The sequence below is a fragment of the Dipodomys spectabilis genome, unplaced genomic scaffold (genome assembly GCF_019054845.1).
Source record: "Dipodomys spectabilis isolate Male_0828 unplaced genomic scaffold, ASM1905484v1 ptg000097l, whole genome shotgun sequence".
NCBI lineage: Eukaryota > Metazoa > Chordata > Mammalia > Rodentia > Heteromyidae > Dipodomys > Dipodomys spectabilis.
In genome coordinates, this window is record NW_024870774.1 from 3,326,943 (window position 1) to 3,349,260 (window position 22,318).

Genomic DNA, 22,318 nt, shown 5'->3' on the forward strand with positions numbered 1-22,318 from the left:
AAGTGATCCAGCTGAGGACAAGTGACTTACATCTCTTGGGGGTAACAATTTAGGATAGGTACCTGCAGAGATAGAGGATCAACTCAGATCCTTTCAAGGACCTTGAATATACAGTACAAATATCCTGGGGAGAGATGTGTGTTCTGAGCTCTGTCTGTTCCTAGGACAGTGAAGTACCCTAGGGGGTTGATGAACTTGGGGAAAAGTCACATCTTTAATGGAGAGAGCACCAACACAGAGAGACTGACCCCTGCTTATTCTGCCCACTTCCACAGTCCTGAGCTATATTAAGAGGTGACAGTTAATGGGGTGGGATCAGGGAGCTGAGAGAGTGCTCCTGGGTGTGAGGGTGTGGGGAAAGCCAGAGCGAAGGAGACTGGCTTTGTTTTCTGAACACAGTGTCCACTTAGTCATAACAGGCATAGCCTGCTGAAGACCCAACAACTTCTGAGAGGTCACAGCCCTGGAATATGGGGACTGGTGCTTGAAGGACCTGGACACTGAGGAAACCATGATGAAGGGTATGTGTATGTGAGGATGAGCCCCAGGAGGGTTGGAAGAAGACACCATAGCTCTACCTAGGCCATCTTCAGTGCCCCACCCCATGGAATGCACAGCCTGGGGCCCAGCTGGTGTAAATCCCCAGGCCTGCCAGGCACCCCAGCCATCCTCAGCAGCACCTGCACCCTCTGGCAGCCCAGAGAGGTTGAAGGGGGCTGCTCCCTACCCCCCGCCTTTCTCCCTCAGGCCCCAGGCTTAACACGTCTGACTTCTTTGCCCCCACCCCCACCCCACACATCAGGTGGCCTGGGAGAGTAAAAACCTATGTGTGCAAACATGGGTGTACAAATGTGTGTGCTGGTGTACTTAAAAGTAAATAGGAAAAATCTGTGAGCTTAACTGAGTTAAGGTGAAAAAATCTGCACATGTATTTGCTAAAAGTGGACATGGACATTTGGCCAAATCAAGTTGAAACAAGAGGGCACTCGACTGAAGCTCTGGGTGCAAATCTGCCTGAGGCAGCATGGGAGACTCTTTCCCACTGTTTAATGAGGCTGGATGACAGCCTCTGGGTCAGGAATGATCAGGAATGGGATAGTAGCTCAAGCTTTGTCTCCAAGTCTCTGGAAGGATATGTGCTTAAAGATAAAGAATAGAAACCATGGCCAGCATTTGTGCAGCATAAAAGCAGGACAGAAATTCTTTCCTTCACAAAAGAAAATTGAGTCACAATGTTGGACAGTGGACACCCTTCCTGAGCTTCCTGACTCCAGCCCCCAATCCCACACTGTGCAACAGCAGGTCTCAGAGAGTAGAGAGATGCTCCTAGCCTAAGGTTATATGAGGACAGCAGAGTGGGAAGGAGAGGGTAAGGAACCAGGGAAGGGAGCCTGGGGGGGTGGGGGGTAAGAGGACAAGCATTTGGCTTACAGAAGGTGACCCTCACTCAGTGTGCTCAATTCACCCTTCGGATTAAAAATAACTGAGGTAAGGGCCATGGCAGGACAGGAGAGGTGGTTGGAGAAGGTCTTGTCGCTCCATTATCTGCCCACCAGCCCTTTGGAGGGGAGGAATGTGCCCAAGGACTAAAAAAAGGCCCTATAGCAGAAGGGGCGAAGGCAACAGACCTTTCATGGGCAAACCTGGGGGCCCTGCTGTCCTCCTGTCACCTCCAGAGCCAAGAGAGCAAAGGAGGAGGAGCTAGGAAGGGAGAGAGGTAGGAGGGAGGGAGGGTCCCTCCAGAAGGACTCCAAATTTAGGCAGTGGGGTGGGAGAACAGGCATATAAAGGAGCTGGAGCCTTGAGGATAGACAGAGACTCTTCCAACCCAGGTAAGAGGGTGTTTGGGTCTTCACAGCAGTCCAGATATGCGCTACCTGAGGGACCTTGATTTCTCTGGGAGTGGGGTACAAGTCAGTCAGAGGCTCTACAAATTCTGCTAGAACTGTCTTCCTCCAGCCCCGGGAAGTTCCCACTGACCAAGGGTTTCCATGGAAAACATCAGATATCTCTTCCATGGACCATGCTGTATCTTCTACTCATTGCTTTTTTCTTTCTCCCTCCTTTGGATTCTCTTTGTCCCAGTCTATCTTGATTCTTGCTACCATCCTCCCTCTCTCTCTCTCTCTCTCTCTCTCTCTCTCTCTCTCTCTCTCTCTCTCTCTCTCTCTCTCTCTCTCTCTCTCTCTCTCCTCTTCTTTCCTTCTGGCTATATGTTCTAATTTTCCTGTCTCTATTTCTTACTGTGTCCACATCCCATCTCTTAACAGTTTTACCAACACTGTGTCCTTGCTTCCTAACTTTTGAGGCGCTAAGGATGAAACCCAGGGCCCTGTGCAAGCTAGCACTCCACACTGAGCTACATCCCCAAACCTTCTGTGCCCTATCTATTTTGCCTTATCTGTGCCTCACTCCATGTATTGATTTGTTCTGCTAAAATCTGGCTCTCTAGGCTGAGCTACCTTCTCCCAGTCAGTTCATCTCTGTTGTTCATTCTGTCTATTTTTCTTTCTACCTCACTGCACATCTGTGGCACCTTTCTCCACCTGGGGTTCTGATCTTCAGAATTCTCTGTGAAGCGATAACTAGGTAAGAATGGCCCCAATCCTTTCCATAGACATCAGGGCAGGTTCTCCTAGGAGCCAGGTTACTGAGTCTCTGTGTCAGCATCTTCCTTTATCAAACTCTAGCCAATCCCATAGAAACCCTTTTCAGAAACCTTCCTCCAGATGAGGAAGCAAAGAGGCAGAAAAAAAGAAGCCAAATTCTAAGTAGGAGTGAGGATGGGCCTAGGCTAGTGGCTCTCATGGGGTAAAACAATATGACCTGGTGGATGTGGAGGAAAAGGGCAGCCACAGGAGCTCATGTCAGGAACAGCCAATCCCTCTTGTCTTGATTCTAGAACAACAGCAAGATGACGGATGCTCAGATGGCCGATTTCGGGGAGGCAGCCCAGTACCTCCGCAAGTCCGAAAAGGAGCGTCTAGAGGCTCAAACCCGGCCCTTTGACATCCGCACTGAGTGCTTTGTGCCTGATGACAAGGAGGAGTTTGTCAAGGCCAAGATAGTGTCCCGAGAGGGGGGCAAGGTCACTGCGGAAACAGAGAATGGCAAGGTATGTGGGGCACAGAGCGCAGTAGGAGGGAAGGTTCCGGTGGCAGGGAAGAATTCTGGAGTGATAACACCTGTAATGGGAGCTGAGCAGGTTAAAAAAATGTTCTAGGGATCCCAGGACATGATTCCCTGAGAACCCCTGGATCTGTGCTTATGAGATGGACCCGATCAGGGCTTACCCCAGGGGTGCTCATCTCTAGAGGATGTTCAGTGGGGGTTGGATAGAACTCAGCCGTTTTCCTCCTGAGAGAGTCTTATAGATGAAGAAGGCACAGACACAACATTAAATGAAGCTCCCTTCTGACACTTGCTTTCGTTCCTCTCTGCCTCAGTTTTCTCCACAGATTCACTTTCTCAAATTCCCTCCATTCCAGTTAAGGGCGAACTCTTAGACTAATGTGAAAACAAAGAGCAGGAAATCTCAAGCTGCAAAGCTCAGTCCTGAGGTTCAAGACTGGTACTTAGAAACATGTGCTCCCGGGTTGCTCATTACCAACCATGAAAATCAGATCAGTGGGGATCAGAGCTGTGAGTCTCACGGACTAGCTGACTGAGTGCTACATCCCTTTGAGCAATAGAATAAAGGGTCAAAATCCACAGGGGCTTTGACTCTCATCCCAGATCTGCAAATGATTGGATCATTTTAGAGCCACAGACTCTATCACTATACAAAATTCTGAAATGTCTACCAGCAGGCTTAATGGCATCTGGACATGGAAAGCTAACTGATGTCAATCAAATACCAACTCTGACTGGTGAGGGACTTAGAAAGAAGAGGGGCTTCTCCAGCAAGGGAGAAGATTTACCTAGAGCAATTGATGCCCTTGAGCACAGGAGACAGCCACTGGGTCAGGGTATGATGTGCATTGATCTGAGAATTGCCAGCTCCAAGATTTGCCCCTATATACTTGAAACATTCGGACTTAAGAGGTGATAGTCACTGGACAAAAATCTGAGGAACTGACAAGAGAAACGCAGTCTTTATGGTGAAAAAACTATTTCAGGCAGGAAAACTATTTCAGGAGACTGTGTCCTAGGAGAACTATGAAGCCAAAGGCTGAAGTTCTGCTCAGGGAGGAACTGGGAGAGGAAAGTCTAGTCAGGGCTGACTTGAGGAGAGGGCAAAATTGGCAAGGGTCCTGCTAAGAATGTGGTCACCCTGTCCTATTGCCCACACTCCTTCTCTAGACAGTGACGGTGAAGGAGGACCAGGTGATGCAGCAGAACCCTCCCAAGTTCGACAAGATTGAGGACATGGCCATGCTGACCTTCCTGCACGAGCCCGCAGTGCTGTTCAACCTCAAGGAACGCTATGCGGCCTGGATGATTTACGTGAGTGGCTGCAAGGAGTCCTCATCCCAAACCAAGGCCTAAGCAGGCCAGGAGGATCTTCCCAAAGAGAGGGAAGTGGTATTCTCCCAAGGGATCCACTCCCCCCTATCCACTCCTGGTCAGGTGTAGAAATAAATATGTTGGCTAGTGTGAGCAGAGATGGCATCACTTATCACCTATGATCCCAGCCTGTTCCCACCAACCTCATGGTAGCCTTGTCTCTTGCTCCAGACCTATTCAGGCCTCTTCTGTGTCACTGTCAACCCTTACAAGTGGCTGCCAGTGTACAATGCCGAGGTGGTGGCTGCCTACCGGGGCAAGAAGAGAAGTGAGGCCCCGCCACACATCTTCTCCATCTCAGACAATGCCTATCAGTACATGCTGACAGGTGAGCCTGGCACCTGATGTTGTCCCCTCCGCCCACCACCCACCTGGGCTTAGGTCCTCACCCCATTGTCTCTTCTCTTTTCCAGATCGGGAGAACCAGTCCATCCTCATCACGTGAGTAAGCACTATCTACCCATAGGGCCTTGAGATGGGAGGCACCCAGGCTGTCTCCTGAAGGTGCAAATGGGGAAGAGAGGTTTTGGTTTGAGTTCTGGTACCTTGGACTGGTCATCATGGAAGAAGATGGAGTACTGAGCTCTTTATGGGATCCTGGGTTCTCACTGGATCTTTTTCCTTTCTTGTTATTATAAAGCTGATGTACAGAGGGATTACAATTGGATGAGTCAGGCACTCATTAGTTCTTATTGCCCCCAGTGGAGAATCCGGAGCAGGGAAAACTGTGAATACAAAACGTGTCATCCAGTACTTTGCCAGCATTGCAGCCATAGGTGACCGAAGCAAGAAGGACAATCCTAATGCAAGCAAGGTAACTTGTGGGCCACTGGCTCAAAAAGTGGGGGCAGGAAACAGAGGAAGGCACCTGATGTGGAAGATCATCACAGCAGTAGGCAGACAGATATTCTTCCATCTATCTGAGTATAGCCCAACAATCCCCCAGCAATTTAGCCAGCCCCATCCCTCACACGATGCCCAGAGAAGTCTCCTTGTTTTCCAACTTTCTCCTGGAGGTAGACAGAGAATCGACCCCCAAGTTTCTGCTTCTTCCATAGGGCACCCTGGAAGACCAAATCATCCAGGCTAATCCTGCTCTGGAAGCCTTCGGCAATGCCAAGACAGTCCGGAATGACAACTCCTCCCGCTTTGTGAGTGACTCTTAACCACAGCCAAGTGCCCACATCTAGCCCTGAAAGAAAAGGAGAGGCTGTTTTACCAACAGAGAGAACATTCAGTTGATTGTACTGTATCTTGCTTTAGGACCTCTCTCTCTCTTTCTCTCTTTCTCTCTTACACACACACACACACACACACACACTACAAATCTCCTGATGCAGCCTGCTTCCCTGAGTTCTAAGAAACTGAGGAAAAAAAGATCCAGTCATCACAGCTGTTCTTAGCCAAGAAACAAATAGATTCTGATCATGTTTTAGATTTCTCTTGTACATATTTCCAAAGCTCTTCCTCATGGACCTAAGAACACAGACTTTGGGTTCAAAGGCCTGATTTTCACATCTCCCTGAGCCCCACCCTGTTCCTTCACCTGTGAGACAGGGCTAATGATATCTACCTTGCAGAATGCTCACAGGATGGCACAAGAAAAAAATGAAAGGCTCACACAGGAAGTATTCTACACAACTCAATCCCTTGGTGGTTCCTTCCATTCAGAACCCCCAAGAGTGGATGAAGAGGGGCACTGAGAGTAAACATACCAAAATAATCACTTCCATTCTAGAACCACCCAGGGGTTTCTGGGTTAGGTTGAAGTGCAGGATTTTGTACTATCCCTTCTGGTCAGTTCCTGCGCTTTGTTCCTTGGCCCACAGGGGAAATTCATCAGGATCCACTTTGGAGCCACTGGAAAGCTGGCTTCTGCAGACATAGAAACCTGTGAGTACCAGCATAGCACTTGTGTGTCTGGATCCTCCTCCTTTACCTCCCTTCCTGGCTCTGAAGCCAGATCTCCATTCCCTCCAACTTCTGTCTTGGTTTGCATCTGCCTCATCTTTTGTCTTTAAATCTGCCCCCTCCCCTGGGTCTCTTCATTTGTGCTTAGAAGCCTGTCTCCTTGATTTCCTCCCTTTTGCTGGCCCTTCCCTCTTTCCTCTCACCATCTCTAACTTGCTTTTCTCCCCGTCTCTCCACACCAGATCTGCTGGAGAAGTCCCGGGTGATCTTTCAGCTAAAGGCTGAGAGGAACTACCACATCTTCTACCAGATCCTGTCCAACAAGAAGCCAGAGCTGTTGGGTGAGCTCAGCCAGCTCCACTACCCCATGTCTACCCCCAAAACCCTCCTATGTGCAGGAGGCTTCTTCCTCTCACTCTGATCCACTTCCCTGCTTTCTCTTCCTTCTACTCTCTCCCCCCTCACCCCCAAGGTCTGTATAGTGATCACTTTCAAGGCACTAGAACTTGAACTCAGGGATTGGGCACTTAGCTTTTTCACTCATGGCTGGCTGGCTTCCACTTGAGCCACAGCTCCACTTCTGATTTTGGGGGGTTCTTTTTGGTATTTTTGTTTGTTTTTGTTTTAATTTTTGGGGTTTTGGGGTTTTTTTTTAGTAGATAATTGAAGCTAAGAGTCACATAGATCTTCCTGCCCAGTCTGACTTTGAACTGAAATCCTCAGATCTTGCTCTGATGGGTAGCTAGGATCACAGGTGTGATCCACTGGTGTTTAGCAATCTCTAGCTTCCTTTTTGCTGGAGTCTTCACTCTTCCCTTCCTGGGTCCCCCTTGTGTACTTTCATTTCCCATAGTCTCTCTTTGGTCTTTGCTGATTCTCTTCTCTCTCTCTCTTCCCTGCCCTCTTCTCCATTCTTCCTCCATTCTCTTCCCCTTCTCTTGACTTCTCCCCACCCCTTTTCCTCTCCTGCCTATCATAGACATGCTGCTGGTCACCAACAACCCCTACGACTATGCCTTTGTGTCTCAGGGAGAGGTGTCTGTGGCCTCCATCGATGACTCTGAGGAGCTGTTGGCCACCGATGTGAGTGAAGAGGCTGGGGAGGCCTGTGATGGCTCCTGACAGCTCCTGGACCCCTCTTAATCACTGTGCCTCTCGATCTGTCCCAGAGTGCCTTTGATGTGCTGGGCTTCACCTCCGAGGAGAAAGCTGGTGTCTACAAGCTGACAGGTGCCATCATGCACTATGGAAACATGAAGTTCAAACAGAAGCAGCGGGAGGAGCAGGCAGAACCGGATGGCACCGAAGGTAGCATTGAAAAGATCTGAGGTGCTCTCTGGGATGAAAAGGGACATTGAAATGTGATACCAGATACAGGCACTGGGAGTTGACTCCCTCACATTATGTGCTTATATTGGGGCTTGAACTCGAGGCCTGGGTGCTGTCCCTTAGCTTCCTCTCTCAAAGTTGATGCTCTATCACTTGAGCCACAGCTCCACTTTTGGCTTTAGGGTGATTAACTGGAAATAAGAGTTTCACAGATTTGTCTGTCCAGGCCAGCTTCAGTCTCAGCCTTCTAAGTAGCTAGGACTACAAGTGTGAGCTGCCAGCTCCTGGCCTTCCCCTTTCTGATTTTCTGTGCTAAAACCTAGCTCAAGGAATAATCCCAGCTCAACTCTATAGAGTGGCACATACACTCTAGCTCCCCATCTCATAGCCTGCCTCCCTTCTCCTCAGTGTGGTGATTTGGTTGGACCAGCTTGAGCTTTGAATAATAGAACAAATCTAAAAATCTAGAGCTCTAGTGTCTGAGTTCTGGCTATCTAGTGGGCTCTGGGGAAGAGTCGTAAAGCACTCTGGGTCATGTGACAGCCTAGCACATCATTGCCAGACTTTGCATAACTAGACAATTGGGGCCTCTCTCTCTCTCTCTCTCTCTCTCTCTTTCTCTGAGTGTGTGTCTCTATATCTGTCTCTGTCTCTCTGTCTCTCTCTGTGTTTCTCTGTGTCCCTGTCTCTCTGTGTCTCTGTCTCTCTCTCTGCCTGGGCTGCCTTTGAATCTCAGTCCTCAGATCTCAGCCTCCTGAGGACCTAGGGTTACAAACATGAGACGCTGGTGCCCAGCTCTCAATGATTATTTTTAGTCAGTCATGGGGCTTGAACTCTGGGGCTGGGCACTTTCCCTCAGCTCTTTAGCTCAAGGCTAGCACTCTACCACTTGAGCCACAGCACCACTTTCTGTTTTCTGGTGGTTAATTGGAGATAAGAGTCTCACAGACTTTCCTTGCCCAGGCTGGCTTTGAACCACGATCCTCAGATCTCAGCCTCCTGAGTAGCTAGGATTACATGCATGAGCCACTGGCACCTGGCTTCTCAATGATTCTTAAAGAATTAGGTTAGCAACAGGGTTGTTGGCACCACAATAAAGAGAGAAGTACAAGAAGCAGGTAGCTAGAAAAGTGACACCTTTCCCCAGGGCAAGGGCAGCCTCCAGCCTGGGTAGAAACTCAGGACCCAGCCACGCCTCTAGCTGCCTACCATCCCCAGACAAGCAGAAGAATATGAGGCTGTGAGGTAGAAGGGTGGGTTAAGGGCAAGAGAGAGACAAAGATGTAAGGAGATAGACAGGCAACTGATCTTCCCAAGCCCACAACTACACTAATCAGAAGTGGCTTGGGGCAGAAAAGGCTGTTGTTGGAAATTCCCTTCCTTTCCTTAACCAGATGCTGACAAGTCTGCCTACCTCATGGGGCTGAACTCAGCTGACCTGCTCAAAGGGCTGTGCCACCCACGGGTGAAAGTGGGTAATGAATATGTCACCAAGGGGCAGAGTGTACAGCAGGTATACTATTCCATTGGTGCACTGGCCAAGTCAGTGTACGAGAAGATGTTCAACTGGATGGTGACACGCATCAATGCCACCCTGGAGACCAAGCAGCCACGACAGTACTTCATAGGAGTCCTCGACATTGCTGGCTTCGAGATCTTTGATGTGAGTTGGGGAGCCCTGGCCATGGGAAAACACTGACTCACTTACACGTTCAGTCATTGGTGGAGGGTTAGCCATGGGCCAGGCATAGGTTGCAGTGGGGATCATGACAGAGGCATTTGTCCTCCCTGCCTCAGAGAAGCCCTCCCTCTCCTGTCCTGGCCTGGGAGGAGACCAGACACAGCCCTGAAGGACCTGGCCAAGTGTGGCACAGACCTGGACTGTCCCCGTGGCCCCCCAGACACTGCCTGCCTGACCTGCTATCCCTCTGTCTCTGCCACAGTTCAACAGCTTTGAGCAGCTGTGCATCAACTTCACCAATGAGAAGCTGCAGCAGTTCTTCAACCACCACATGTTCGTGCTGGAGCAGGAGGAGTACAAGAAGGAGGGCATCGAGTGGGAATTCATTGACTTTGGCATGGACCTGCAGGCCTGCATCGACCTCATTGAGAAGGTGCTGCCCTGCTGTGTCATCTGAGCTCTCCACTACATTCCCATATGAACTGCCCCAATATGGTAGCGGCTCTTTCCCTTCTGCCCTTGAAAAACTAGAATCCTCAGAATCCCAAACTCTTCTTCAAGCTCAGCTTCCCTGACTCTGAGGTCATGGGTACACATAGGAAGAACTCCTTCATTCTTTCCTCAGGACTTTAGATCTTGTCACTGGGTATGGTGGTTACCTCCTGTGACTCTCAGTCCCTTTATACCTTTTGGGAAATGTCCTCTGTGGAAAGCTTCTCTAGGCTGAAACTAGAAAAGTTGGCCTCCCATTCCTTTCCTGTTCACTAAGAACTAAGCCAGTCTCTAGTTCCTATTGACTATAGATACTCATCAGAAGAAATAGGAGAATGAATGCACCCTGTCCCAATGCTGATTGCTGTCAGACTGCCTTTGTTCTTTGCTACCACAGCCCTGGCTATCTGACCCATACCAGCCAGTCACTGCCTTCCGAAAATGGAGCTTCCTACAAGTTTTGGGTCATTACAGAGATAATCTGAACCAGAGTTCTCATCTTCCAGAGGCCTCAGAATCCCTGTGGCTCTATAGAGAAAAATGTGTATATGTGTGTGTGTCTCTGTGTGTGTCTGTCTGTACATGCATTTTGTGTATGTGTAAGTGCTGGGTCTGGAGCTTGAACTCAGAGTCTGGACTCTGCCTCTGTGCTTTGTTTTCTTTTTTTCTTTTTTCTTTTCTTTCTCTTTTTTTTAATTTTTTTGTCGGTCATTGGGCTTGAACTCTGGACTTGGGCACTGTACCTCAGCTCTTTAGCTCGAGGTTAGCTCTCTACCACTTGAGCCACAGTACCACTTCCGGCTTTTTCTATTTATATGGTGCTGAGGAATCGAATCCAGGGCCACATGCATGTGAGGCAAGCACTCTACCATTGAGCCACCTTCCCAGGCCCTTTATTTTCTTAAGACTAACCCCTACTACTTGAGCCACAGCTCCATTTCCAGCTTTTTGATGATTAACTGGAGATAAGAGTCTCATGGACTTTCCTTCTGTGGCTGGCTTTAAACCAGATCTCAGCCTCCTGAGTAGCTAGGATTACAGGCATGAGCTACCAGTATACAGCTGATACAAACTTTTGTGTGTGTGTGTGTGTGTGTGTGTGTGTGTGTGTGTGGTGTGTGTGTGTGTGTGTGTGTGTGTGTGTGTGTATGTGTCTCGGTTGTGGGGCCTGAACTCTGGGCCTGGGCGCTGTCCCTCAGCTCTTCAGCTCAAGGCTAGTGCTTTACCATTTGCCACAGCACCACTTCCAGTTTTCTGAGTGGTTTATTGGAGATAGGAGTCTCACGGACTTTCCTGCCCAGGTTGACTTTGAACCACAATCCTCAGTTCTCAGCCTCCTAAGTAGCTAGGATTACAGGCGCGACCTACAGCTGATGTAAACATTTTTTACTTCACCAAATTCTCCAAAGGATTCCTACCCTAAGCCAAGCACCACATTCTCTGGAAGATGGTGTTGTATAGAATCTAGAACCCTCTAGTCAATACTTTAATTGCTACCAGGGTCCTATAGAGATCCAGCCCAGCCCCCAAACCTGGTTCCTCTGACACATATCTGTCCTTGGCTCTATATACTGGGACAGTGAGCTCTCAGGGGAAGGGGGTTGTGCTGAAATATATTGCAGGCCTAAAAGGTGATTAGAAATACATAGGCCTTTGCAGGCCCACTGGGGCAAGAGAGAGTCATATGGGACTGACCGAATATAACTAGACTTAGGTTACTTCCAGGAAAAGTGGCTTTCTATCATAGAGTTAGAGGTTCTAGTACAGGCTCCCTTTGATTATTGACAATAGTGGGTGTAGAATCTTCTCTGTCAGGATGTGGGATTCTGAAAATCTAGTAGTATGCTTAGAGAGTCTCTTTTTACCTGCCCATTCCGCCTTCAGCCCATGGGCATCATGTCCATCCTGGAGGAGGAGTGCATGTTCCCCAAGGCCTCTGACATGACCTTCAAGGCCAAGCTGTATGACAATCACCTGGGCAAGTCCAACAACTTCCAGAAGCCCCGCAATGTGAAAGGGAAGCAGGAAGCACATTTCTCCTTGGTGCACTATGCTGGCACTGTAGACTACAACATCCTGGGCTGGCTGGAAAAAAACAAGGACCCACTCAACGAGACAGTGGTGGGCTTGTACCAGAAGTCCTCCCTCAAGCTCCTGGCCACACTCTTCTCCTCCTATGCTTCGGCTGATGCTGGTAAGAGGGCAACCTCTATACTGGGATAGGGAACTGCAGACAAGCAGAGTCCAGAGACAGTAGGGGGAGCCCATGAGTCAGGAGCTCCCAGGGCAGTACATCTGCACCCCTTGTAGATGGCCCCTGCTATTCCCACTTTGTGTTGTGGATAATAGTGCAAATGCCTGTTTCTCTGAAAGCAACTGGAGGTCAGTGAGCTTGGCTCATGCATTATTGTTACATGACCAATAGAGAGCCATGCATGCAGGCATTCTTAGTACTCAATGATAAGATCACTGATTGAATGGGCCTGATCATTGATCTCCTTCAGAGAAGGAAGAGAAAGAGTATGTTTTAAGATGAAGAGGATAAAGCATAAGAAGAAACATAGAAAGTGGAAAGACGTAAAAATGAATAAGCGGGACTAAACGAGGGAGGAATGGGGCTCTGATAGTATTTCTATAACTACTGGTGAGCTACCTTGTGCGCTTGATCTTAATGCGCTTTCAAGCTTATAGAGGTGGTTACTTCCACCCTTCTAAACTAAGATGTGGAGAATAACTTGCCCAAAGTCACGCAACTTCTGAGAGCTGTAGTTCTACCCTGGCATGGGGCTCCTGTGTTTTCAAATGCTTCTTCATCATTCCTTCTCTTGTTCTTAGGGGATAGTGGTAAAGGCAAAGGAGGCAAGAAAAAGGGCTCATCCTTCCAGACAGTGTCTGCTCTCCACCGGGTAAGAAAGGCCTAGAGATTCCTGAACACCTGTGGTGGGTAAGCCCAGAGCCTTTTGGCTACAGCACCCTTTCCTGACATTCTGAGTTTGGGGAGAAGCCAGACCTACATGCTCTTTGTGTGTGTACGCGTGCCCACGCACGTGTGTGTGTGTGTGGTGTGTGCATTTTTTTTCCTTTTCTTCTTTTTTTAGGTCTGAGACAGGGACTCAAACTTGGTACCTGACACTTTCATTCATTGGTTGTGCTCTAACCAATTGAAGCACATCTACCTCCACTTGGGCCAGTATTGAGACAAAAATCTCACAGATTCTCCTGCCTGGGCTGGCTTTAAGCCATGATCCTCAGATCTCAGTCTCCAAGTAGCTAGGGTTACAAGAGTGTGCATTTAGAGCCCAGTTATGTGGACAATTTTTTAAATTATACTTTTATTATATTTAATTATAAAAAGGGTACCATTCAACAAATCAGTTCATATGTACAATGTTTCTTCTTCTTCTTCTTCTTCTTCTTCTTCTTCTTCTTCTTCTTCTTCTTCTGTCAGTACTGGGGCTTGAACTCTGGGCCTGAGCCCTGTCCCTCAGCTCTTCAGCTCAAGGAGAGTGCTTTACCACTTGAGCCACAGCACCATTTCCGGTTTTCTGGTGGCTAATTGGTTATAAGAGTCTCACAGAGTTTCCTTCCTGGGCTGGCTCTGAACTACGATCCTCAGATCTCAGCCTCCAAAGTAGCTAGGATTACAGGTGTGAGCCACCGACGCCCAGCAGAACAATGCATATATATATATATATATATATATATATATATATATATATATATATATATATATATATATAGTTTTATTATATTGTATTGTCAGTTGTGGGGCCTGAACTCTGGGCCTGGGTGCTTTCCCTCAGCTCTTCAGCTCAAGGCTAGCTCTCTACCACTTGAGCCACAGTGCCACTTCTGGTTTTCTGCGTATGTGGTGCAAGGAATCAAACTCAGGGCCTTATGTATGCAAGGCAAGCACACTACCACTGATCCACCTTCCCAGCCCCAATGCTTCTTGATTGATGTCACCTTTGCATCATTTTCTCCACCCCTCCCAACTCAATTCCTTCCCTTAATTTGACATGGTCATTTTTGGTGCAGACATTCTACATACCTAAACTCACATAATTAATTCCCTTTATCCTGTATGCCTAGCTACTTAGGAGGCTGAGATCTGAGGATCGTGGTTTGAAGTCTGCTCAAGCAGGAGAGTTCACCAGACTCTTGTCTCTGATATACCAGCATAAAGTTGAAAATGGAGGTATGGCTCAAGTGATAGAATGCCAGCCTTGAGGGAAAAAGACAAGCAAGAGTACAAGGCCCTGAGTTCAAGTTCCATGACCAGCATATACAAAATATTTCCTTCAGTGGTTCTAGTGACAGGATTTCTGGTATTCAGGACTTAGGAACCTATTGTGGCTCTTAACTCCACATTCTCATCTACCCCCAGGAAAATCTGAATAAGCTAATGGCCAACCTGAAGACTACTCATCCTCACTTTGTACGCTGTATCATCCCCAATGAACGGAAATCACCAGGTGAGCCATAGGGCAGGCTTTAGGCTTTAGTGTGGGGTCAGTAACTCACATTCACTTACCTGAGACTGCCTCCTTGTTCTCCCCTCCTGCCGCAGGGGTGATGGACAACCCCCTGGTCATGCACCAGCTGCGCTGTAATGGTGTGCTGGAGGGCATCCGCATCTGCAGGAAGGGCTTTCCCAACCGCATCCTCTATGGGGATTTCCGGCAGAGGTGGGTACAGGTGCTCCCCAGGGAGCAGGGAGCAGGGGAGCCCAGGCTACCTTCATGAGGCAGGAGCCTGCAGGTGCCCCTAGGGTTTCTAAAGACAGAGCAGATCTATGCAGAAGCCTGCTGACTCCAGTCACTTCTCTGCCCAGGTATCGCATCCTGAACCCAGCAGCCATCCCTGAGGGGCAGTTCATTGACAGCAGGAAAGGGGCAGAGAAGCTGCTGGGCTCCCTGGACATTGATCACAACCAATACAAGTTTGGCCACACTAAGGTAAGTGTAAAGCCCTATTGGGTGGGTGCAAAGCAAGCAACAGGGTTGAGTGAAACAACAGGAAAGCAGAAATTATCAACCCAAGTGCTAGAACCAAGGCTTCCTTTTCTTGACATTTGCACACTGAGGTCTAGAATATATACATGACAGGTTCTCCTTGGAACTAACTGTGGTTTTCCTACTTCTTCCTGTGCACTGAATATGGCTCTCTGAGGCTCACTTGATTTTACCCCTTGCTCACAGGTATTCTTCAAGGCAGGGCTGCTGGGGCTGCTGGAGGAGATGAGAGATGAGAGACTGAGCCGAATCATCACTCGCATCCAGGCCCAAGCCCGGGGCCAGCTCATGCGCAATGAGTTCAAGAAGATCGTAGAACGCAGGTGAGGCAGGATGGGAAGGGAAAGGCATCTAAAACATGGACAAGAAATGCCCACTAGTCAAAAGATCAGGGTTCAGATTTGGTCCTGCCATTTATTAGCAGGTGTGAGCAGATTACTAGGTGTCATTTTTTAATATCTCTTAAAGAGTCCAATGAGATGGGGCTGGGAAGGTTGCTCAGTGGTAGAGCGCATGCCTTGCATGCATGAGGCCCTGGGTTCGATTCCTCAGCACCATATAAGCAAAAAGAAAAAAGCTGGAAGTGGCGCTGTGGCTCAAGTAGTAGAGCGCTAGCCTTGAGATGAAGAGCTGAGGGACAGCACCCAGGCCCAGAGTTCAGGCCCCATGCCCGGACCCAAAAAAAAAAAAAAAAGAGTCCAATAAGATAAAAGTGTGTGTGAGTATGTGTGTGTGTGCGCTCGTGTGCGCTTGTGCAAATTCTGGGACTTGAATGCAGAGCTTGGGTGCTGTCCTTTGGCTTTTTTTAAATTCAAGACTGGTCCACTACCACTTGAGCCACACCTCCACTTTGAACTTTTTCCTGGTTAATTGGAGTCTCATGGACTTTGTATTGTGATCCTCAAATCTCAGCCTCCTGAGTAACTAGGATCACAGGTAGAAGATATCAGTGTCTGAGATAACATTTTAAAACATGAGACTGACAAAAATTAACAAATTTGACTTAACTGTTTACAGGTGTGTACATCAATGCAACTTGTTTGAACTACTTTTTAAAGTAGAAAAATGCACACTTTTCAATTCCATTCCCAAGTGCATTGCCATAGAGAAACTCCTACACATGTAGCCCATTAGGCCAAAAACAAAAACTAAACAAAAAAGTCACACACAAGCTGTGTGCTGGTGGCTCACGCCTGTAATTCTAGCTACTCAGGCTAATATCTAAGGATCTCAGTTCGAAGCCAGCACAGTAAAGTACGTGAGACTCTTATCTCCAGTTAATCACAGAAAAAGGCTGGAAGTGGCATCTTGGCTCAAGTAGTGGAGTGCTAGCCTTGAGCTAAAGAGCTGAGGGACAGAGCTCAGAGTTCAAGCCCCATGACTGACAAAAAAGAAAAAAAATGCAGCAATACATTGTTTAAAGTTACCTATGTATACAGTTAAAAGGTATTTTTAATTAAAAAATGGAAAGCAAGTTGCAGAGCAGTGACTGTCTCTGAAAGGAGTTCAGGGATGGGCACAGGGAGGAGCACACAGATTCAATGGATGATGACATTCTAGCTCTTGTTCATGTAATAGGTCCATGGACAATCATTTTGCTTTTGTGTTTCCAGGCACTGGTGGTTCACGCTTGTAACCCTAGCTACTTAGGAGGCTGAGATCTGTAGATTGCAATTTGAAACCAGATCAGGAAGTAAAGTCTGTGATACTTGTATCTCCAAGTAACCACACACAAAAAAGTGGGAAATAGAGCTGTGGCTTAAGTGGTAGCACACCAGCCTTGAGTGAAAAGCTAAGGGACAGAGCTGGCCCCCAGCTCAAGCCCCACCATAGACACACACTGGGTCACATGTGTACACATGCACATACACTTGCATGCATGCACACACACTGACACACAAACACAAACTAGATAATTTTAACATATTTGAGGCTGAATGTAGTAGATGCTATAAATAGTAGCCTACACTACTATTACTGCCCTAGGAGGAAGATATAAATGACTTTTTCATTGAACCAATTAACTGAGCAATTTGTATTGGACAATGCCATATTCAGTATAGTGATGCCAGCCTGGCATGCATAAAGTGTCATGCTGTTACAAAGGATTCCTGCCTTTGGTGCCTACAAACTTGCCTAAATGGGAGAAAACCCAAGGAGTTGGCCCCATGATTGGGAAGTGCTCTTTCAGAACGTCTCTAACTTCACATTTCCTTGATAGGGATGCCCTACTGGTAATCCAGTGGAACATTCGGGCCTTCATGGGGGTCAAGAATTGGCCATGGATGAAGCTCTACTTTAAGATCAAACCACTGCTGAAGAGTGCAGAGACAGAAAAGGAGATGGCTAATATGAAGGAGGAGTTTGGGCGCATCAAAGAGACATTAGAAAAGTCCGAGGCTCGCCGCAAGGAGCTGGAGGAGAAGATGGTGTCCCTGCTGCAGGAGAAAAATGACCTCCAGCTCCAAGTGCAGGCGGTGAGACCACAGGATGATCTTTTCTCCTATTGTGATTATAGCCCATTTTATCACCTGGGATTAAAAGTCTAGAAGCTCTAATTCTCTTTTAAAACTCTCCTCTCTTTACTCACCAGCTTCTTTATCTTTTTCTACCAGGAACAAGACAACCTCAATGATGCAGAGGAGCGCTGTGACCAGCTGATCAAGAACAAGATCCAGCTAGAGGCCAAGGTCAAGGAGATGACTGAGAGGATGGAGGATGAGGAGGAGATGAATGCGGAGCTCACTGCCAAGAAGCGCAAACTGGAAGATGAGTGCTCTGAGCTCAAGAAGGACATTGATGACCTGGAGCTGACACTGGCCAAGGTGGAGAAGGAAAAGCATGCAACAGAGAACAAGGTGAGGCCAGCTGCCTCTGGCTCCATGTGTCCTGAGGATTCCCAGACCAGAGTGTGTCATGGTACTTGGCACGGAAGTCCCCATAGGTATATCCAGACTGGTGAATTTTGACCCTAAAGAGGGTGGGGTTTTGTTTTCAGGTGAAGAACCTGACAGAGGAGATGGCTGGGCTAGATGAGATCATTGCCAAGCTGACTAAGGAGAAGAAAGCTCTACAAGAGGCTCATCAGCAGGCTTTGGATGACCTTCAGGCTGAGGAAGACAAAGTCAACTCCCTGACCAAGTCTAAGGTCAAGCTAGAGCAGCAGGTGGATGATGTGAGTAGTAAGAATCATGCTCCTTCTCTCTTGGCCCAAGATTTTGCACTCACTATAAATGGTCAAGGAATTCCTAATCACTACTTCTGTGCCCACCCCCCCCCCCAAGGTTTTATTTTTGTTTTTGCTTGCTGATATTCCTCATTAAGCTATGTCTCTGAATCTTTTGTTCTTGCAGGACTCTTAGTTGGCTACACTTGTAATCCTACAGGGCTTCAAGATTCACAAGGAGCAGAACTTGTTTATGGATTTCAGGGGTGGTGTTTTTGTTTGTTTATTTGTTTGTTTTTATAAATTGTTCATTTTCTTTTATCCATCAGCTGGAGGGATCTCTGGAGCAAGAGAAGAAGGTACGCATGGACCTGGAGAGGGCAAAGAGGAAGTTAGAGGGTGACCTGAAGCTGACCCAGGAGAGCATCATGGACCTGGAGAATGACAAGCTGCAATTGGAAGAAAAGCTCAAGAAGTGTGTAACTGTGGTCACTAGGAGGGGCTGATGAAGATGCCGAGTCTGTTTATGACAGCACAGGGCGCTATAGTTCCTCTGTCCTGGCTGCTCAGGGCACACTGGAATGAGGGGGAGAGGGGAGTTATAGGCATCTCCTTTACTCTCTGGGCTGGGATTTGGGCACTAGTTCTGTTATAAAATGGGAGGAAAGAATAGGCCCAGAAGAGGCAAGACCACAAGTCACCACTCTGCTTCTCCTTCAGAAAAGAGTTCGACATTAATCAGCAGAATAGTAAGATCGAAGATGAGCAGGCCCTGGCTCTCCAGCTTCAGAAGAAACTGAAGGAAAACCAGGTGACATTCTCCCCATTGCAGCCAAAGGGAGCAGCCAGGGCCTCCCAGAAGCCAAGAGAAGCTTAGGGTTCTAGACCTAGCTGGAAGTCTAAGCACCCCCAGAGACCCAATCATCCTTGACTTATAGGAATGATAGTCAAGCATTTCAGCCAAATTATTTGGGGGAAGAATATACCTACTTAAAAGGCCTCTTTTTCTGAGATATGCACTAGAACAAATGATGGGGCTCCATTCGCCTCTAATTCTCCACCTTCTTTATGAGGTGTAAGGCAAAGCTCAAGGAGCCTTCCTATGGGCTGCTGCCTTCATGTTCTTCCTGGTACTAACCCTGCCCTAACACAGGCTAGATCCCTTTAGGTACCCCTGGAGTGCAAGCAACTTCTACCACCTAGAGCAAGTCACCCACCCTCCCTGATCCTCACATTCCCTTCTCATCTGTAAAATGGAACTAGGACCAGACGAGATGATGTATGTGAAACTAATTTGTTGGAAGTGAAGGTGTGGCTCAAGTGGTAGACTACCAGCATGAAAAATCTAAAGGACCGTGCCCAGGGGCTGAGTTCAAACATCAGTATCAGCACATGCACAAACTAACTATCTCTAGCCATTACTGGATCACCTCTGGGGTGCAAAACTACCCCCAAGAAGAGAATCACTGCTTGAGAGGAACTTTAGTCCTTGAGAATCTTCTAGGGCCCTGGGGTGGAGCTCCCATGGAGGGATACCCATGATGGGTCTGAGCCCTTTGTGTCCCTGCACAGGCACGCATCGAGGAGCTGGAAGAGGAGCTGGAGGCTGAGCGCACTGCTAGAGCCAAAGTGGAGAAGCTGCGCTCAGACCTGTCTCGAGAGCTGGAGGAGATCAGCGAGAGGCTGGAGGAGGCCGGCGGGGCCACATCCGTGCAGATCGAGATGAACAAGAAGCGTGAGGCTGAGTTCCAGAAGATGCGGCGCGACCTGGAGGAGGCCACGCTGCAGCACGAGGCCACGGCGGCGGCCCTGCGCAAGAAGCACGCAGACAGCGTGGCCGAGCTGAGCGAGCAGATCGACAACTTGCAGCGGGTGAAGCAGAAGCTGGAGAAGGAGAAGAGCGAGTTCAAGCTGGAGCTGGATGATGTCACCTCCAATATGGAGCAGATCATCAAGGCCAAGGTGGGCCCTGCTTAGCCTCTCCTCATCATCTGCCTCTCAACTGTGTCTTCCTCTTATGTTATCTCTTCATCTACCATCTCTTACCATTCTTGTTTCTTTCTTCCCTTTTTGGTCTTCTCTCTACCCCGCCCTTTCTCTTGGCCTCACTCACATCTATCTTCTAGCTTCTTTAGTTCATGACTCGTTTTTAAACTGAGCCCCTCTCATACTGCCATGTCACTCTGCCTTCTGTGACTTCCAAATCTTGGCCTTCTCTTCCATCCTCTGGTCTGATTGGCCCAGCCAATTCTCCCTACCAACCCTAGCCCTTCCTATACTCACCTTTCCTGTGTCCATTTCCTCCTAAAAGGCAAACTTGGAGAAAGTGTCTCGGACACTGGAAGACCAGGCCAATGAGTACCGAGTGAAGCTGGAAGAGGCTCAGCGCTCCCTCAATGACTTCACTACCCAGAGAGCCAAGCTGCAGACTGAGAATGGTGGGCATCCCAACCAACCCTGAATGTTCCCTGCATAGGGCTTTGATTGTTCCTTCAATGGCCCATGGACTCCCTATTTTACCTCTAGGAGAATTAGCCCGACAACTGGAGGAAAAGGAGGCACTAATCTCCCAGCTGACCCGAGGGAAACTCTCCTATACCCAGCAGATGGAGGACCTCAAGAGGCAGCTGGAGGAGGAAGGCAAGGTAAGGTCCAACTACAGCTGGTGGTCTAGGCTCGATGATAGCTCTGGCCAGAAATATACCTGGAGGCTAGAGAGAGCACATTAGTCTATCCGCCCAGCTACATGACCCCCAAGACTACTTAATAACTTTTATTGTAAGGGGGATGGAAGACACACTGAAAATTCTACCTTAGCCCTTCTGTTGGATGAGGCTGAAGCATAAATTGAGGGCATAAGATAAATAGATACAGGGATCTAGATTAGAGATATAAGGCTCTCAATAGGTGACAAGAATTCCCTGCCACCATCTTAGTATTCACTTCTCTCCAGGCCAAGAATGCCCTGGCCCATGCGCTGCAGTCAGCCCGGCATGACTGTGATCTGCTGCGGGAGCAATATGAGGAGGAGATGGAGGCTAAGGCCGAGCTTCAGCGTGTGTTGTCCAAGGCCAACTCAGAAGTGGCCCAGTGGAGGACCAAATATGAGACAGATGCCATCCAGCGGACCGAGGAGCTGGAAGAAGCCAAGTGAGCTCTAGATGGCTCCTACCCTGACTCTTAGAAAGAAAGAAACAAAACAATCTAAGATAAAATGAGCAGAGTAGATATAGGAAAGAAGTTGGGGTGGGGTAGAAAGAAAGATGAGAGAGATGTGGTGGGCAATAGAAGTGCTTGAGAACAAAGCCTGGATCCTGTGAGCTGGGAGCCCTGGCTGACTCTGATCCCACTTCCTGTGACGGGCGAGCTTTTGGCCCGGGTTATACCTGATCCTCGCGTATAAGACGAGCAAAAAGCTTGTTGGTCAGAGGAGATATCATCGATCAGCCTGGTGTGAAGTGAAAAGCACTGCCATGCAGATGTACCATACCTGTGCAAGAGGACTCTGAGTAGCCTGGGTTAGTGGACACTGCTCTTCCCAGGTCAGTGAAGAGGTCATTTAGTCTTCCTCATTGCCAGGATAGGAAATAGGTTGTCCCACAGATTCACTGCTCCCAAGTAGATTCACGCTCACAACCCTGGGCAGGAAGAAGCTGGCCCAGAGGCTGCAGGATGCTGAGGAAGCTGTAGAGGCTGTCAATGCCAAGTGCTCCTCGCTGGAGAAGACCAAGCACCGGCTGCAGAATGAGATCGAAGACTTGATGGTGGACGTGGAGCGCTCCAACGCTGCTGCCGCAGCCCTGGACAAGAAGCAAAGGAATTTTGACAAGGTGGGCCCGGGGGTGGGAGCTGAAGCCAGTGTAAAGTCCCTGGGGAGCCAGAGGAGCAGTGCCAGGCCAGAGCTGCTGTCCTTGTAGACAGGGGAGGAGGGCTGAGCCCAGGCCAGGGGCCTAGGGCAACCCCTGGACGGGGGATGGACACAGGTACTTCAGTGAGCTGTGACACACCTCCCCCAGATCCTGGCTGAGTGGAAGCAGAAATATGAAGAATCCCAGTCAGAGCTGGAGTCATCACAGAAGGAGGCGCGCTCCCTGAGCACAGAGCTCTTCAAGCTCAAGAATGCCTATGAGGAGTCTTTGGAGCACCTGGAGACCTTCAAGAGGGAGAATAAGAACCTTCAGGGTAGGTGGACCTGAGGCAGGGAGGGACCACGGGGCA

General features: G+C 48.6%; 1 protein-coding gene across 1 annotated transcript in view; it reads left to right on the top strand.

Annotated features, from left to right (window-relative positions):
* The first annotated feature begins 2,914 nt into the window (after positions 1 to 2,914).
* Positions 2,915 to 22,318, top strand: part of LOC122113382 (myosin-6) — a 28,772-nt gene continuing 9,368 nt past the window's right edge. Inside the window, exons 1-29 of the mRNA XM_042686345.1 lie at positions 2,915 to 3,115; positions 4,303 to 4,446; positions 4,678 to 4,834; positions 4,920 to 4,947; positions 5,209 to 5,320; positions 5,565 to 5,657; positions 6,336 to 6,399; positions 6,660 to 6,758; positions 7,397 to 7,500; positions 7,587 to 7,725; positions 9,141 to 9,409; positions 9,690 to 9,860; positions 11,804 to 12,113; positions 12,755 to 12,825; positions 14,307 to 14,394; positions 14,490 to 14,607; positions 14,754 to 14,877; positions 15,121 to 15,257; positions 17,156 to 17,411; positions 17,550 to 17,792; positions 17,933 to 18,109; positions 18,430 to 18,575; positions 18,821 to 18,911; positions 19,673 to 20,062; positions 20,412 to 20,538; positions 20,627 to 20,745; positions 21,054 to 21,250; positions 21,747 to 21,930; positions 22,117 to 22,282. Coding sequence (XP_042542279.1) covers positions 2,915 to 3,115; positions 4,303 to 4,446; positions 4,678 to 4,834; positions 4,920 to 4,947; positions 5,209 to 5,320; positions 5,565 to 5,657; positions 6,336 to 6,399; positions 6,660 to 6,758; positions 7,397 to 7,500; positions 7,587 to 7,725; positions 9,141 to 9,409; positions 9,690 to 9,860; positions 11,804 to 12,113; positions 12,755 to 12,825; positions 14,307 to 14,394; positions 14,490 to 14,607; positions 14,754 to 14,877; positions 15,121 to 15,257; positions 17,156 to 17,411; positions 17,550 to 17,792; positions 17,933 to 18,109; positions 18,430 to 18,575; positions 18,821 to 18,911; positions 19,673 to 20,062; positions 20,412 to 20,538; positions 20,627 to 20,745; positions 21,054 to 21,250; positions 21,747 to 21,930; positions 22,117 to 22,282 — 4,525 coding nt within the window. The remainder of the gene's footprint in view (positions 3,116 to 4,302; positions 4,447 to 4,677; positions 4,835 to 4,919; positions 4,948 to 5,208; positions 5,321 to 5,564; positions 5,658 to 6,335; positions 6,400 to 6,659; positions 6,759 to 7,396; positions 7,501 to 7,586; positions 7,726 to 9,140; positions 9,410 to 9,689; positions 9,861 to 11,803; positions 12,114 to 12,754; positions 12,826 to 14,306; positions 14,395 to 14,489; positions 14,608 to 14,753; positions 14,878 to 15,120; positions 15,258 to 17,155; positions 17,412 to 17,549; positions 17,793 to 17,932; positions 18,110 to 18,429; positions 18,576 to 18,820; positions 18,912 to 19,672; positions 20,063 to 20,411; positions 20,539 to 20,626; positions 20,746 to 21,053; positions 21,251 to 21,746; positions 21,931 to 22,116; positions 22,283 to 22,318) is intronic.